Source organism: Nilaparvata lugens, chromosome 13, assembly GCF_014356525.2.
Source record: "Nilaparvata lugens isolate BPH chromosome 13, ASM1435652v1, whole genome shotgun sequence".
Lineage (NCBI taxonomy): Eukaryota > Metazoa > Arthropoda > Insecta > Hemiptera > Delphacidae > Nilaparvata > Nilaparvata lugens.
Window position 1 is genome coordinate 11,425,555 of NC_052516.1, and position 15,906 is coordinate 11,441,460.

The 15,906-nt window shown below is 37.5% G+C and overlaps 2 protein-coding genes across 8 annotated transcripts in view; both read right to left on the reverse strand.

Annotated features, from left to right (window-relative positions):
* LOC120354018 overlaps nucleotides 1–9,446 on the reverse strand; it is a 32,958-nt gene extending 23,512 nt beyond the window's left edge. For 4 of the 6 annotated variants that reach the window (XR_005572776.1, XR_005572773.1, XR_005572774.1 and 1 more), the window contains exon 1: nucleotides 5,030–5,143. Coding sequence is in view for 1 of the 6 variants with exons in the window: in XM_039439828.1 (XP_039295762.1) it covers nucleotides 5,030–5,054 (25 nt within the window). In the remaining 5 variants the exon portion in view is untranslated. Of the gene's footprint in view, nucleotides 1–5,029; nucleotides 5,144–9,279 lie in introns of those variants that run through there. The other 2 variants (XR_005572777.1, XR_005572775.1) reach the window with 1 other exon arrangement.
* A 5,549-nt stretch (nucleotides 9,447–14,995) lies between these two features.
* LOC120354019 overlaps nucleotides 14,996–15,906 on the reverse strand; it is a 41,421-nt gene continuing 40,510 nt past the window's right edge. For both annotated transcript variants that reach the window (XM_039439829.1, XM_039439830.1), the window contains one exon: nucleotides 14,996–15,025. The gene's annotated coding sequence lies outside the window, so the exon portion shown is untranslated. The remainder of the gene's footprint in view (nucleotides 15,026–15,906) is intronic.

Sequence of the window (15,906 nt, forward strand, 5' to 3'; positions counted from 1 at the left end):
TTCCGACAAAGGGTTCAAAGGTCTGTCAGGGTTCTCTCTTCTGAGTGCCATTCGTGTGCCTAGGGTGTCTGTTCTAAGTTTTAGAGTGTTAATATAGGTGGTATCTCTTAGAATACGATCATTAAATAGCAAAATGTTGGCTGCTCTATTATCCTTGAAGCTTCCAATCCCGTGCCCTGTAGGTCCAAGGTCACACCATCTCTGGAATTCTTCATCCTTATATCTATCTTTCACTTTTCTGAAATCTCCTTCCTTCGGTGCTCGGTTAAACTCCATACCCAACTGTGACATTTTCTTCTCCATCTGATCATTCCTTTTATCATAGATTGAAAAGTATTCGTACACCGGATGCTTCATGTTACATAATTGTGTACCTGCACGCACTTCACCAAGTAGGATCTGTCTCTCAAGCCGTGGCAATCCAAATCCTCCATCACGCTTCCTTGTATAGAAAAGTCCTTCTGGTGTACTATTGTGCAAGTGCAACACTCTTTGGACAAGATTTCTGATAGTACTATCGGCCTTTGCCAGGATGGTCTTGTTCGCTTCCCCAATGGTCAGGGCATGGTAGAACCTTGGAGCTATAAAGGTGAATATCAAGTCTATTTTCTGCCTCGGTGTTAAGAACATATTTTTGACTCTGTCAAATGCCTCGAGCATTGCTGCCAGGTTTTCTTTTGTTGACATTCCACTGGCTAGATTAAACTTTACTCCCAAGTATGTGAATGTTTCATCTTCATTCAGGGCCATTATTTGCTTCACACCCATTGATATCTTAGGATCATCTATGAAGTATTTCCTCTTATGATTTGATATTGCAAATGTTCGATACTTCTTATGATTGAAAGACAGCCCAATCTGCTCAAAAAAGGCATTCACACAGTCCATTTGCTTCTGAAGTTTTCCTTGCTGGAGTTTAATATAATTATATCATCAGCATAGCTGAGTGCTCCTTCACCTTCATTATCACCTTGAACAGCCAGGAACATGTGATCAATGGTGATATTAAACAGAAGAGCTGACAGAGGATCTCCCCCCTGCTTTACACCTCGACAAAGCATTCATTGTATAGCCTTCATTATATATTTCCTTGATCAGGTTAGTCAACACTTTTGGCATCCCCTTCTTCTGCAAAGCTTCAAGAATTACCCAATGCGGCAAAGTATCAAATGCCTTTTTCATATCGAGAATCGCACCATATAAAACTTTCCCACCTCTTGCGACTCAGGGCACAATCCAGCGTGGCGCAATTTATCTGGCAACCCTGCCCAGGTTGGAAACCTCTCATTGGCGTACATTCAGAGCAATTTCTGTGTATTCTCTTCTCAATTAATCCAGCAAATACTCTATACATGACAGCCGATAGTTAATGGTTTCCATGCATCGACTTCGCTAGCATCCTTTCCAGGTTTTGGGATGAAGATGGTTCGATTTGCTTTCCATTCCATGGGTATATGTCCTTTTATTTTCACAATAGTGAAAATTTTCGCCATTAGATAACATGATCCGTACCATCTCAAAATTGCATCCACCGTCACTCCATCAGGTCCAGGTGCTCTGCCTCTCTTCATCCTTCTAACTCTGTCAAGTATTTCTTTTTCTGAGAAGCTCGTTAATACTTGTTGTGTGCTCTTTGATGGAAGCTGCTCAATGTTCATGCGTCCAGATGTAGTTTCAGTACCCCAAAGCTTGCTATATGCCTCATGCAGTTCCCTGATGGGCTGTGGTATTACAGGATTACCCTGGTCATTCAGTGTAGCAATATTATTATCTATGACTAGATCAGCCAACTTTCTAGGGTTCCTCCTATACAGGTCCTGTGTCCTCGCATATAGTCGACGCTTCGGTACATTTTGCAATTTCTTTGCTTCAGTCACTCTCCCGTTCCGGGATTGTTGCTTGGATTTTCTAATTGATTTCCTCTTCCCCATAACAAGTTCATGAAAATCCCTAACAAGTGCTTCGAATCCATCACATTGGAAGTCTCAATCACGTCAAGGAAGCCATCAGCCCTCTCCAGCAACCCATTCATCTCAGGCCTCAGTTCATTCGTATTGCTTCCTCTAACAGCCAGGATCATCTCCTGCATCCAAGCATCACCATCATCCTCAACCCCGTCACCCCATGCGCCACCCCAGAGCCATCACCATCACACCCCACATCACCATCAGGGCCAAGCTCCACCACCCCATCATCCACCACACAGCCCATCTCATCAGGCTCATTCACATCACTGTCCACTTTATTACTCTCATCATTGTTCTCACAAGATTCAATGAGGTTATTAAGCGGGTATAGAGGGTTATTGCTATACCTCTTTGCCCTCTGTCTTACCTGTTCAGCTGTTTTGGTCTTTAGAGCATTAGCAATTTCAATGGAGTATCCTTTTGGCTTGCCTCTCTCCATGAGTTATTCCTTCAAGAACTGTGCCTCCTAGTCTGTCCATGAATTAGGCTTACCCCGGGGTCTCTTTTTGACTGCTTCATCTAATATTATCTTATTCCTGCGGGCATGGTGACAGTTCCTAATATGCTGTGATAAACCAGTATTTGTGTTAAAGCAGGATTTACAGTTCCTTTCTTCGCAGTGAAAGTCACCGGTATAGACTTTTGGTCCGCCACACAGTGGTACATGACACGATACGGCATGATAGGTAGCCCACTTATCAATGCCACACCACTCGCACAGATAACTAATTTTATTCCTGCTGTGCTCTCTTAAAGTGTGATTCACGAGCCCATTTCTTCCACCAGCAGCTTCATAAAATAACTTGCAAATTTCACACTTTTGCAGTTGGAATGGCATTCTTATCGTTATTCGTTCAGTTTCCTTAGGTTTTTGATGCTCAGAATCTTGATCAATTCGTGCCACAGCTTCCTCCTTCAACTTTCCATTACTTATTTCCTCCCTGATCTCACTCCAAAAACGCCTCATATCACCCTGCTCAAAATCAAACTCCGCAGGTCTGGCCAGGTACTCCATGAATTCGCAGAGGAAGATTCCACAGTCATATCCATTTCTTTGCTGCGGGACCATAGCCGCCTCTGCCTCCTGCCATCTTCCTCCACCACAATCCCCTCTCTCAGCCTCCCAAGCCACTCACTCTCTCAATCACCAATTTCTCATCTCTCCCACCTAGGCTATCATAATATTTGAGCTCATTTGTTTTATTATTCAGAACAATCAAACTCCAATGACTCTTGAGGAAAATTGGCATGAGTATCATTTCCATTTCGAAAACCTTACCATGCTTCAGCAATCTTTCAAAGTGGCTATTTCCATGGTTCAGAAGTATAGGGAAGAAGAATGTATCATAATACAAATATTTGCCTACCACTATTGTCTCCTCTCTTCATAATGAGCTTCCCATAGAAGTTTATTATCACATCATTGAGCCAGTTATCATTATTTAAGGTCTCTAGATCACATCTCATGGCTTTATAGCCGAAACCCTTTATCACCACGCTCTCACTCATGTTGTCCAGACCTTTTATCGATTCAGAGTCATCCAATAGGAACACTGTCAATCAACATTCACTATATCACACAAATTAAAGCCTTCCACCAGTTTATTCACTGTTAGGACTCAGTCCTATACATTAAACATAAATTCACAATTGAATAATAATAATTATTTTTATTCTAATACTGATTAAATATTTACTATATCACATAAATTAAGGCTTTCCACTAGTTTACTTGCTATAAGCACTCAGTCACATCCATCTCAATAATATTTCACAATCAAACAATAATACTGATTAAAGCTTTTTCTGTTGTAACCATTCAGTCATATAAGCACAAGTGTACTATGCAAGATCAATTGAGGCCAATGTCAAGATTATTATTTAGGGTTTGAAGAAGGGGGAGAGGGGGGGATTGCGGTTTGGCCAGGAACTTATGCTCCAGGAACTTACGCTCCCTTGGCCATCGCCGCTCAGGATGGGGGGGGGGTGCAAAGCACTAAGGGCCCAGGGATCAGAATTATTGAAGTTTATGTGTATTTCAGGAGAGGGGGGTTCGAGAGGGGTAACCAAAGTATGGGTGACTTATGTCCTCTTGGGGCTCCGATAATTTTTCCGGAGAGAAAATGGCTCCTTGCAGAGGGGGGAAAGGAGATAAGGACTCACAGGGAACCTCAAAGGGTATTCAAGGCGCACAAAGGGGCAGTCTTGGGAGGGGGGTGGGAGTCCACCCTGACAGAAATCTGAGGTTGAGGTTCCTCTATGCTGCCTCCAAAAATGGGGGAGATAGGTATACTATAAGCAGAGATAAGAGGGATGCAAGTTTTCGACTAAGGGTCTATTTATCTCAGAACTAGTAGGTGGGGGGGGCTACCCTGCACAGTGCAATGATCCTCTCTTATGAAGAGGGATCCAACTGGAAGATAAAAATTTTTCAGAGGGTTGGTGGGGGGTCTGGGGCAAGATACCAAAAAGGGGGTCGGGAAGTATGTGGGACTGAGGATAAGGAAATTAGAGGTTCATATAGGGTTATATGGGAAAAAGGATGGTTGAAAGCCCAGTTCCGTATCAGAAGACTGTATCAACCCACATGCAACACACTACAGCCGTATCATAGAGCAGCTCTTTCCAGGCTCCTGTATCTCCTAGCTGAACAGTATCTTTCTGACCTTACTTGAAGCAACTGTTTCTGAGTTTCCTGTCAAAGTGTGACTAAAGAAAGTTGTGGTAAACAATTTTGGAACCAGTTACTGCCAGCCAACCTATTCTCTTCTACCCACCAGGCTACTCTAGGCTAACTTCTTGCTGTTTTTGTTTCACAAAATAATTTTTCCCACGGCCCAGAATTAAGCTTAAAGAAAGGAGCAAGTGGCAATCTTTTCGCAAGGAATTGGCATCCGTTATATCAAAAAACTGACATAAAATCTGTAATATTAAGCTCAGGAGAGAGTGATATTTCTAAAACTATTATTTCCCTATGCTTTTGTATGGGATGCTAGAATTAAAACACTAAAACACTCATAACTCTACTACCTGTGGCTGGATTAAGTAGAGATTTCACATACCTATACACAATAACAAGATGAACATGTTGATATAACACACTACCTTATAAACACTGGAAAAACCACTTTTTCGAAGCACAAAACAGGAGCCACCACAGAAGCTGCTCACTCTAGCTGCTCACCCAGCAGAAGGTATTAAATACAGCTTCAACTTGCTTCCAGCTTTGGAAGCTATGCTTTGAAATGCCAGTTGTGCAACAATCAACAAAAGTTTTCAAAGGCTCTAGTGGACAATGGAATTTTTATTCCAGAACAAGATGCGTCTTGGAAAACAGAACCGTGGCCTTTATAGAACTGTTGGAACGCTATTCTCATTGCAATGTGGTGAAATGTGTCTGCTGGAGGGGACGTGATTTCACAGACAACAATATAAACTCGATGTGGCAAATACTTCTGTGCTCCCTGTACGGTTCCCAGGGTATCCACAGGAAGTGCCTTATGTCTAGGACAAAAACTAGATGGGAGTGTGATACATGCCAGAGCGCAGAAAGGACAGAGGACAGACCACCCCAAGTGGCCACCCCGATTACAGCCCCAGTCCCGGACCTAGCTGATGATGCCAGCACAGATTCTTTAGTATCGAATTTATAGACTGTGATGGTTATGAACCTGCCTCAGTGACACCCTACCTTGAACAAAGAATTCCTGAAGTTCCTGAGAATACCTCAACTTTCATAATTCCCGATAGGCATCACCAACAAAGCAATTTGAATGATGACAATGACTCCAAAAATGAAGATAGTGACTATCAAAATATTTCTATCGAAAGAAGAAACAATGAAGATAGTGACTATCAAAATATTTCTATCGAAAGAAGAAGTTTGAAGAGGAAAAGATCAAGTGATAAGTTTCCATTCAGAGAAAGTCTTTGCTTCAAACTATAATGTAGCCAAGGTAGAAGAGCGAGCTTCAAGTAGTTCACAATCAGAAGATTCAATTATTAAAGTTTTGAAGGAGATGAAACCTTTTAAATCGTGCCCTATAATAATTGACAATTCGGATGATGAAGGTGCCAACATAATCAGCATTGACTCTGATGATGATGATGTGATTGAGGTCACCGGTAATTTTACTCCGATCTCACTGACAGCAGTGATGAGAAACAGTGAAAACAACAATAGTCCTAGAGTGGTTGGTGTCATAGGTTCTTCTCTGGTGACGTTCATCCCCAGTCCAGTAAAAACATCAACACCAACATCAGCATCAGCATCAAAATCAACATCAACATCACTCAACTCATATTAATCAGATCAGGTGATTCATTTATTCATTTAAAAATACTGTTCTAGAACATCCCATATGAGATCAACAGAACATTTCATTATTATAATTAAGTAGTAGGCTAACATCAAGATATAGCTATGCTATATCTAAGATATAGCTATGCTATATCTTATACAATTTCCTATTTTTTTTTTTAATTTCAAAAGATGAATACTTTGTATAACTGTTTTAAATTTCACAAATTTTATATCTTTGTCTCATATTATGGTATCTTTTCCCTATGTTAGTGATGTGTTCTTACCTTTCAGCTCAAAATGTTGCTCTGTCATGGGGTGGGGTTTTCAATTTCAAAAATGAAGTTGGATTCGAAATGGCTACGGTAGTGATGTTGGGAAAAGATAATATCTAGTCTTTTCTCTATGGTAGTTATTTGTACTTACTCTTCATGTCAAAATGATGACCTGTTGTGGGGTCCAGGGTTACCATACACAGAATGTATGGTAGCTTCGGTAGCTTCCCTAGCGACCCCACATTATCGTTCCAAAATGTCAAAATGTTTCTTGGTGGAGTCACATGGAATGTAAGGTAGCTTCCTCAAGCAACCCGACATCGATCGTCCCTGGATTGTGTCCTGGATAAAATGAGAAGAAAACCTGATTAGATTGATAAAGCAAGGTTAGCAATACCATTGCCAACTGCCATTACAACATGAACCTCACTACAGTAACAGCATTCCAGCTTGGTCAGTAGAAATGTTGAAATTTGTTGTTGCAGTCGCAACAGGTGACTGCATTGTTGCTCGATCTCACAGATTTATTGCACGTGTGGCAAGACATCACACTAAACTTGGATATTTAACTGAATACTTTCACTAAATTCAACGTTGAAACAAACAGAATAAAAGTTGTTCGGAATGGAAGGAAGCGATAACAATAAGAGAGCTTGGAACAGACACAACCTTCTCGCTCGATTGCTAATCGTCTACTGAGCATGACATACCTTAGTCCTGTCCTGTAAATCTAGTCCTATCACAAACTGCTTGATCAATCTGAAGGAACAGGTGTTGTTGCTCCTACAAGACACCGAACAAGACCTTTTAGTTGCACAAAAGAAAATTATCAGAATAATGGTGCGTGTACCTAGAACGGAACATGCAATGATTTTTTTTAAACAATTTCATATTTTGCCATTAAGATATTTATATGTCTTTAGAGTTTTAAGAATATTTTTCATTAGAGGAGGAAATGTTCAAAGTAATGCTAGAGTTTACTCTAGTCGTTTGAGATTTCAAAATAAGGTCATTCTGTTGAAGGCTAATGTTGAAGCTTTTTGTAGGTTTTTTACTTTTTGTGCTTTAAAGTTTTATAATTATCTACCTTTCCATGTGTCCTCTATTTTAAATTTAAGAATTTTTCTCAAGGAATTGAAATCTTGGTTGTTTTCACTAGAAGATGTTGAGTTTCTGTTAGATAGTATAGTTACTTTATATTGTATTTTTGATATTATCATATTCCAGTGAATGATACATTTTTGAAGGGACAGTTTATCTCTTAGTACTCTTCAACATATTTTTTTCTCTGTATTATAAACATTTATCAAGTTTTTATATAATTTTAGCTAGGCTCTAAGCTACTCTTTCTTTATTTTCAGTGTGATGGTGCCTCAACACGTTTTTTTCAAATGAGGTTACCTAACCACTTTATATTATTGTTTTGTAATGTTTTGTGTATTATTTATTATTGTAAATTGTAAAGTGTGTCAATAAATGAAGAAGAAGAAGACCAACCCCCCAAATCAAATGAAGATACATTCCTGGAAAGTGCATGGAATTTACATGATGTTTGGGACTTCCCAAATTGCATCACTGTCATTGATTCCCTATCCCTACAGAAACTCAAGACGAGATTGTGGATTAAGGGATTTTGTGATCCCGTCCAGGGAGAAAGGGATGCATGAATGCATTCTCTATATTGACTGCACCGGCAACAGCGATTCCATGTTGAGCGACTTGGATGGCGGACCACCCGGCAAGAAGAATGGCGATCGCTCTGCTCGCCTGATGACAGCTCACGGTCCTGCAAAAAACATTCCACCCTTGAGCGATTTTTCTTGTTGAAAGCGTTTCAGCAGCATTTTTGGCTTTTATGATAAATTCATAATTTAGACGGAAGTAAACTTGTGAATGAGAGTTGCAATAAATTGTGGAGGAAATTGCTAGTGTTGGCATATTCAGTGAAAATCCGGGCACAAAATCTATTGCGTTCGTTTTTCATAGATCATTTTTCAATACCCAAGGAGGATCGAAATTGCACGATCTCCAGAATGAGAATGTAGTATACAAAGAGTTCCTTCGAGATTTGAATAATTGACTCAACACAATGAGTGGCTGTACGAGGAAAAAGTGCACAAATTGACACAGCTTTCTGCTACACAACTGTCTTTACTTTCTAATTTTAGGAGAACACCAGTTGAATAATCAACTGAAAAAGTATGGAGAGATCCATAATTGGGGTAGATCCATCAATAAACCAACCTCCCAAATCAAATACAGATACAGATACATTCCTGAAAGGTGCATGGGATTCACATGATGTTTGGGACTTCCCAAATTGCATCACTGTCATTGATTCCTCATCCCTACAGAAACTCAAGACGAGATTGTGAATTAAGGGATTTTGTAGTCCCCTCCAGGGAGAAAGGGATGCATGAATGCCCTCTCTATATTGACTGGTTATTAATTCACAATTCAAGGCAAACTTAAATTCTAGAAAACACTTATGGAGTGGAAATCGTTTTGACCTGTTATTGGTCATCATCAGACTGTAGAAATTTACTCCAATGTCAAGGTTATGTGTGGTAAGGGATGAAGGGTCATGTGTGAAGGGATAAGATGGTAAGGGATGAATGTAAGGGTGGTTTGGATATGCAACAGACTATCAAAGCCCTGATCTTGTATTCAAAGTCATCCCGGTTGACGGCATGAAGAGTTCAAACTCAATGCAAACTTTAGAATTAAATTGACTGACCTTTATAAATATTTGCTGATTCTCCATTATATATTTGCTTCCCAATACGTCGTATTTTCAGTGTAGTTCTCACATGATTGTCTACTGGGAGGGAGCTGTGGTGGCATATTTTCGAAACTCCTGATTCCTTGGTAGGGAATGACTACGTTTATAGTCCATTCTTGAAATCTGAAACATATCGAAGGATAGCACTTTAGAAAGCAGTCATTAAAATTGGAATTGCATATATTATGATGAATATATATATATATATATATATATATATATATATATATATATATATATATATATATATATATATATAAATAATTTAATTTTTCTATATAAATTATAATCAATATATATGTGTCTAAATTATAATTGAGAAAAGAGTATTAAGATTTGTTGCCTAGATAATCGATTTCATTTTGTTGTGTGAAAAACTGTTTCTGTTCATTTTTGTGGAACATTTTCATGAACGTTGTAATCATACACTGTATGAAGCAATAAATTCATTCATTCATTTCATTCAACTTGATCAAATACAGTAACTATAAATAACATCATTAATCCCTGAATTCGTTATTTATTAATTCGTCTCAGCGTTGTCCCCTGTTTGGGGCGGATCAGGGTTGTATCATTTCTCAGAGCTGTTCCCTTTCTGGAGGGTCCCAGGATTGTCCCTTTTCTGGGGCGCATCAGGCATGTCTCCTTTTAGGGGCGCCTCACGGTTGTTCCCTTCCTGGGGCGCCCCAGGACCTTCCTCTCTTTGGATCAAATTATTCATTCAAATCTACTTTTTTTGGTTGTTCCCTGTCTATTTTGTATCTATTTTCTAAGGCTGAAAGAAGAAGAAGATGTAGGAGAAAAAGAAGATGTAGGAGAAGAAAGAAAAAAAAAAGAAAAAGAAAACTTCATGCACATTGACAACATTCAATTTGGATTTTTGTTTAATAATAAGGTTTTTCAATTTTCAAAAAAATGACTAGAAATAACTGGAGTTGAGTAATGATGAATAAGAGGTTCTACTCACGTTCCGTATTTTCCCGATGAACCCCCCCTGGGGCCTCGCCTCCAAATATTGGAGGTGGGCGTCAATGCCAATGCTGTTCAAAAATGCAGCCGTCTCAACCCCTTGCTCAGCAACCGCCGTAATACCCCTTGGCACCTTTAGGGCTTTCAGGTTTTACACTATCCTCTCCTGGAAATAATGAAAAATAATTTTACGCTATCCTTCTCCTGGAAATAATGAAAAATAATATTGAGTTAAATTAATATATTTTTCATTCATCTATTTGCCAAATTTTTTCGGTTGTCCACTATTTTGTAAGGCTGTATAAAGATGAAGGAGCAGCGTGTGTCGTTCATGAATTTCCTATCCCCTTCTTGTATAAGTCAATTATAATAATAATAATAATAATAATAATAATAACTTTTATTCACTTCATTGTACAATTTTACAAAGCATAAAACATAAAAAATATCAAGTGCACTCCTCATTAGGCTAGGCCTGCGTCGAGGAGTGGTTCGTCTTATGAATTACAGAAAATATATAAGAAAAACGATTCAGCTGCTTCAAGTACTATATAGAGCTACTTACATAAATAGTATTATCTTATGCCATTAAAGCAATCTAAACAAAAATACACATCTTCCACAAAAATAAACAAATTGATTACAATGCTTAGTTTATATAGCCTAGTTTACAGAAGAAAGTTAACATATTTCAATGAAAAAAAAAATGAAACGAAACAATTTATGAAGCCGATAAATACAATCTTAACCTTCTACAGAAAATCGATAAGGAGGACTCTCTAGAAATATCGAAAGGTAAAACATTAAATAAACGAGGACCCTGAAAGGCTGCATGACCAGCCGCAGATGCAGTTACACATCTCGGCTCATACAGTTTCTCTCTGGCTTGACCACGAGTTGTATATCCATGTTCAGGAGTCACTGGAAAATCTAATGGTCGTTCAAATACATATTTTAATAAGTTAAATTTATATAAATCCTCAGGGCTTAGAACTTTGAATTCTTTATAGATTAGGTTAGTGGGATATCTAACTGGTCTATTCAGACATATTTTTACAATTTTCTTATATTGCAAAATAAGGGGTTGTAAGATGGAAGATCCACAACCTCCCCATCCAACAATGCCGTATTCAATTATAGAAGAGATTAGGGCAAGGAATACCATCCTCAACTGGTACAATGGAAGAATATTTCTCAATTGAACAAACTTATAAAATGTTTTCCTTAATCTATTACAAACATAAGAAATATGTGGCTCCCACCTTAGTCGAGAATCTATCATGATGCCTAGGTATTTTACAGAATCATGAACAAAGAGAGGAACACACTGGCAATAAGACTGATTACAGTCAGGTTTATGAATAATTATTTTAAGTTGGTACTCCTCAGAGGGCTTACCAGCCATTGTGAGGTAAAAGGGTAGAACCACAGTTTTATCTTTATTTATACATAATTATTGTGGTCACACCAATTTTTTATCTTTGCTATACCACTATTTGCTTTCTTAAATGTTTCCATCCATGAATTTCCATGAAACAGAGCTACAGTGTCATCCGCAAAAGAGTAGAGAGAGCCACAGTCTAGATCAATATTTAATAAATCATTAATATAAATTAGGAATAGAATTGGGCCAAGCACTGTTCCTTGTGGAATCCCAGCTTCAACTCTCCTATCGTTGCTAATTGTATCATCAATTTTTACGGCTTGTGACCTTAAGTTTAAGTATGACCTAAAAAATTTCAAAACTATGCCTCTAAAACCGATAATTTCCATTTTATTTAGCAAGAGTTCATGGTCCACTGTGTCGAAAGCCTTTTGGAAGTCCAGAAAGATTCCCAAGCACTTTTTTCCTCTATCTAAATGATTTATAACTTCTCTACTCACTCTAAATATTGCATCAGAAGTATTAAGGCCACTCTGAAAACCCAATTGCGAACTATTTAAGATTTTATATTTATTTAAGTAGGATATTAGTCTCGACTTTACACATTTTTCTATAATTTTACTAATACTAGATAAGAGGGAAATAGGACGATAATTATTCAACTGGATTTCTCCTTTCCTTTATGTAATGGAATGACTATAGCCCGTTTCATTTCGTCAGGGAAGTAGCCCTGTTGAAAACATAGATTAATTATATGCTCAAGAGGTTTAGAAATATTATATGCATTTTCAATGAGGCAATTTGCATATACTCCATCAGGGCCAGGAGTTACCCTTCTTTTCAGACTAAAAATAGTATTAATAACTTCTTCTTCTGAGACTGGTGTAAAAAAGAATGAATTACAATTTCCTGGAATTACTCTATACCTGTATGTTTTGTCTTGATTTAAGTTCTTTAGATTCCTATTTGTAATCTCTTTACCGATTGTAGTGAAATATTTATTGAATTCATCTGCTATCTCTTTCTTTTTGTCTGACTTTATTACTCGTTTATCAATGCCTTGTATATCAGAAGATATATTTTTCTTTTGTTTAGTAGAATCCGTTGCTTCATTTATTGTTTCCCAGGTCTTCTTGATATTATGTTTGCAGTTAATAAATTTGTTTTTGAAATAAGTCTCCTTTACCACGCGCAAAATCCTCTTTAAAATAGTATTATAATTTTTTAATTTGTTGGCAAGTGCATCATTGAACGGCTGTCTTCTAGCTTTTATAGTCATTTTGTTCCTTGTCCTTATAGATCTAACTAAACTTGATGTGATCCAGGGTTTAAGTCGGGTTTGTCTACTGCTAACCCTATGACAAACTTTTTTTGATAATGTAAGATGTTTTATGATAGTATCAAAGAAAATTGTAAAGGCTTTTTTAGCACTGTTTTCTGACATAGTTTCCCCCCACGATTCGTTTTCAATTCTAATCTTAAAATTATTTAAATCAATTTTTTCTTGTATGATTTGTAGATCATCAACAGCAGTATTTTTATTTTCACATATTTGATTCTTAGTCTCACTAATAGTACCCATTATTGCTTCATGGTCAGTAATCGAACAATTAAAAATAGCTGGATTAAGCCTAAAATACCGACTTTTTAGAAAAAAATGGTCAATACATGTTTCAGATACGTCACCGATTCTAGTACCTCCATAAAGATAACTTATAAACCCATATTCATTCAATACATCCATATACCTATGCCCAGCTAGACCTAAACGATTTTCCAAGATATCAATATTCGTATCACCAATCAGGACTCGATTTGAGAAGCATTTAGTCTCCTCTAAAAACATTTCAAGGTTATCTATGAATTCAAAAACATTCGTATCTGACGGTGATCGATAAAGGGCAGTGAAGTAAAACTGGTTTTGTTGAAAATCAATAATAAAATTAATAACATTTGTTTGTTGAATATTGACATTCAATATTTCAAACTTAATACCATGCTTAATATACACAATAATTCCATCGCATTTATTATATTTTGTTGGTTTTATGTATTTATTGTAATTGGGTAGATCAAACCAGTCATCATGAGACAACCAGGTTTCAGTGAGTATTATAATATCAAAATTTACATTTAAACTAGTAAGAAGCACACATAATTCATCAAAATTCCGTCTGACACTTCTAATGTTCAAATGAAAAATTTTTAAAACAGAATTGTCCGAAAAGAAAAAATTAACATGATTAGAATCTTGTAGCTTCGAAGTTTTACAATTATTATTGTCATAAAGTTCCTCCAATAAGTCTCTTACTTGGCAGTTCTCCATAATAAATTAGAGAGAAAAAAAAAACAATAACCAAATAGAAACTAATTTACAGCTTGTTGTAATCATCCTTCGATCTAATCAGCAAAGCCGGACTGGTTTCAGTCTTCCTGACAAAAATTTTTCCATCTCTAGACCATACGTAGCGGTAGTTTTTCTCTTCAGCCAACTTCTTCGTGTCTTTGAGCAGCATGGACACCGCCGGGGACAAGTGTTGGTACGCCGATATCCTACCAACCGGAAGAAAGCGAGATACAGTCCTTGTCGATATGCCAGGCTCACTTTTGTCTTCAAGTGCCTTCTTCTTGAATTCAGACAGCCATGTCACCTTATCTTCTCGACGCATAAATTTTAAAATAATAGGCTTAATGCCGTCCTTGGTACGCGAAGGAACTCTGTGTGCGGCACTAAGATCCTTGCCTGTTAGAGGACTACCTATTGCAGTAGAAATATTTTTAAAAATTTCAAATACGGATTCCTTAGGAGATTCAGGTAAACCAGTTACAATAACGTTGTCACGCCGAGTGTACATCTCAAAATCAGCGATTTGTTTTTTTAATGAGCTAATGTCTGCTTTCAAGTTTTCATTCTCACTTTTCACTATTTTGAGTTCCTCATTGCAATCTTTCAGTTCCTGTTTGAATTTATCGAACTCGTCCGACACGAATTCAATAGATGATTTCATATCTTGGAAATCACGGAGAAAAGTAGGAGATAATTGTGATTGAATAATCTGCTTGACGATAGTGGAGATAGCTTCCAAGTCGAGCTGAGATAACGCACCGCCGGTCGGCTGAGCTATCGCAGACCCCTCACCACCCTTCGCTGGTTCAATGACTGCAGCAGACCCCTCACCCCCCTTCAACGCTTCAATCACTACAGCAGGTTCAATCGTTGTCGTCTTGCAAGAAACACACTTCCATTTGGATTTTTTTTCAGTAGACATTTTTCTAAAGTTTTTTTCACTTATCGACTGACATAAATAGTGAACACTGAATTGCATCCCAAACATCCGAATAAACAGACTGAGGAAAAGTAAAAAAAGAGCAACCTATAAGATAGGTTCTCAACACATAACAATATCACATTGATAAAATACTGTAATTATATAATAGTCACATGCAATATATTAATATATATAAAAAAATCCATTGTCCATTCTTGAATTCTAAGAAATTGTTTGAACTTTGAGAGCATAAAATAGTTTGTATGACTGAAATCACTTCACTTATATGAGCTACTTTATTCAAATTGAAATCACTTTCAAGTGTTCCCTTTTTGAGGGGTCCCAGGACCTTCCTCTCTTTGGGTCGAATTAATCATTCAAATCTATTTTTTTGTTTGTATCCTGTCTATTTTGTATCTTTTTACTAAGGCTGAAAGAAGAAGAACAAGATGTAGGAGAAGAAGAAGGAGAAGATGTAGAAGAAGAAAAAAAAAGAAAAATAAAACTTCCCGCACATTGACAACATTCAATTTGGATTTTTGTTCAATAATAAGGTTTTTTTAAATTTCAAACAATGACTGGAAATAACTGGAGTTGAGTAGTGATAAATAAGAGGTTGTACTCACATTCTTTATGTTTTCTATTAACCCCCCGTGGGGGTTGCCACCCTCTGAATTGGATAGCCGGAGGGCTGAGGTGGCCAGCCAAGAGTGGCGGCCATCCGCCAGTCACTCCACCCGGGTCTCCTCAACTCTGCCACCTGTAACACAAACATAAGAATAAGAATGTTTATTTCGCCAAAATTACAAAATTGTATCAAAATACAGGATACAGTATCACCACACATGATTGAGTAATAACACAATACGATACTGAATGAAAATGACTAAGAAATTGTCAAAAAACCACAGATTTATTGATACTTAGAAAGACCGGTTTCGGTTATTATACCATTGTCAA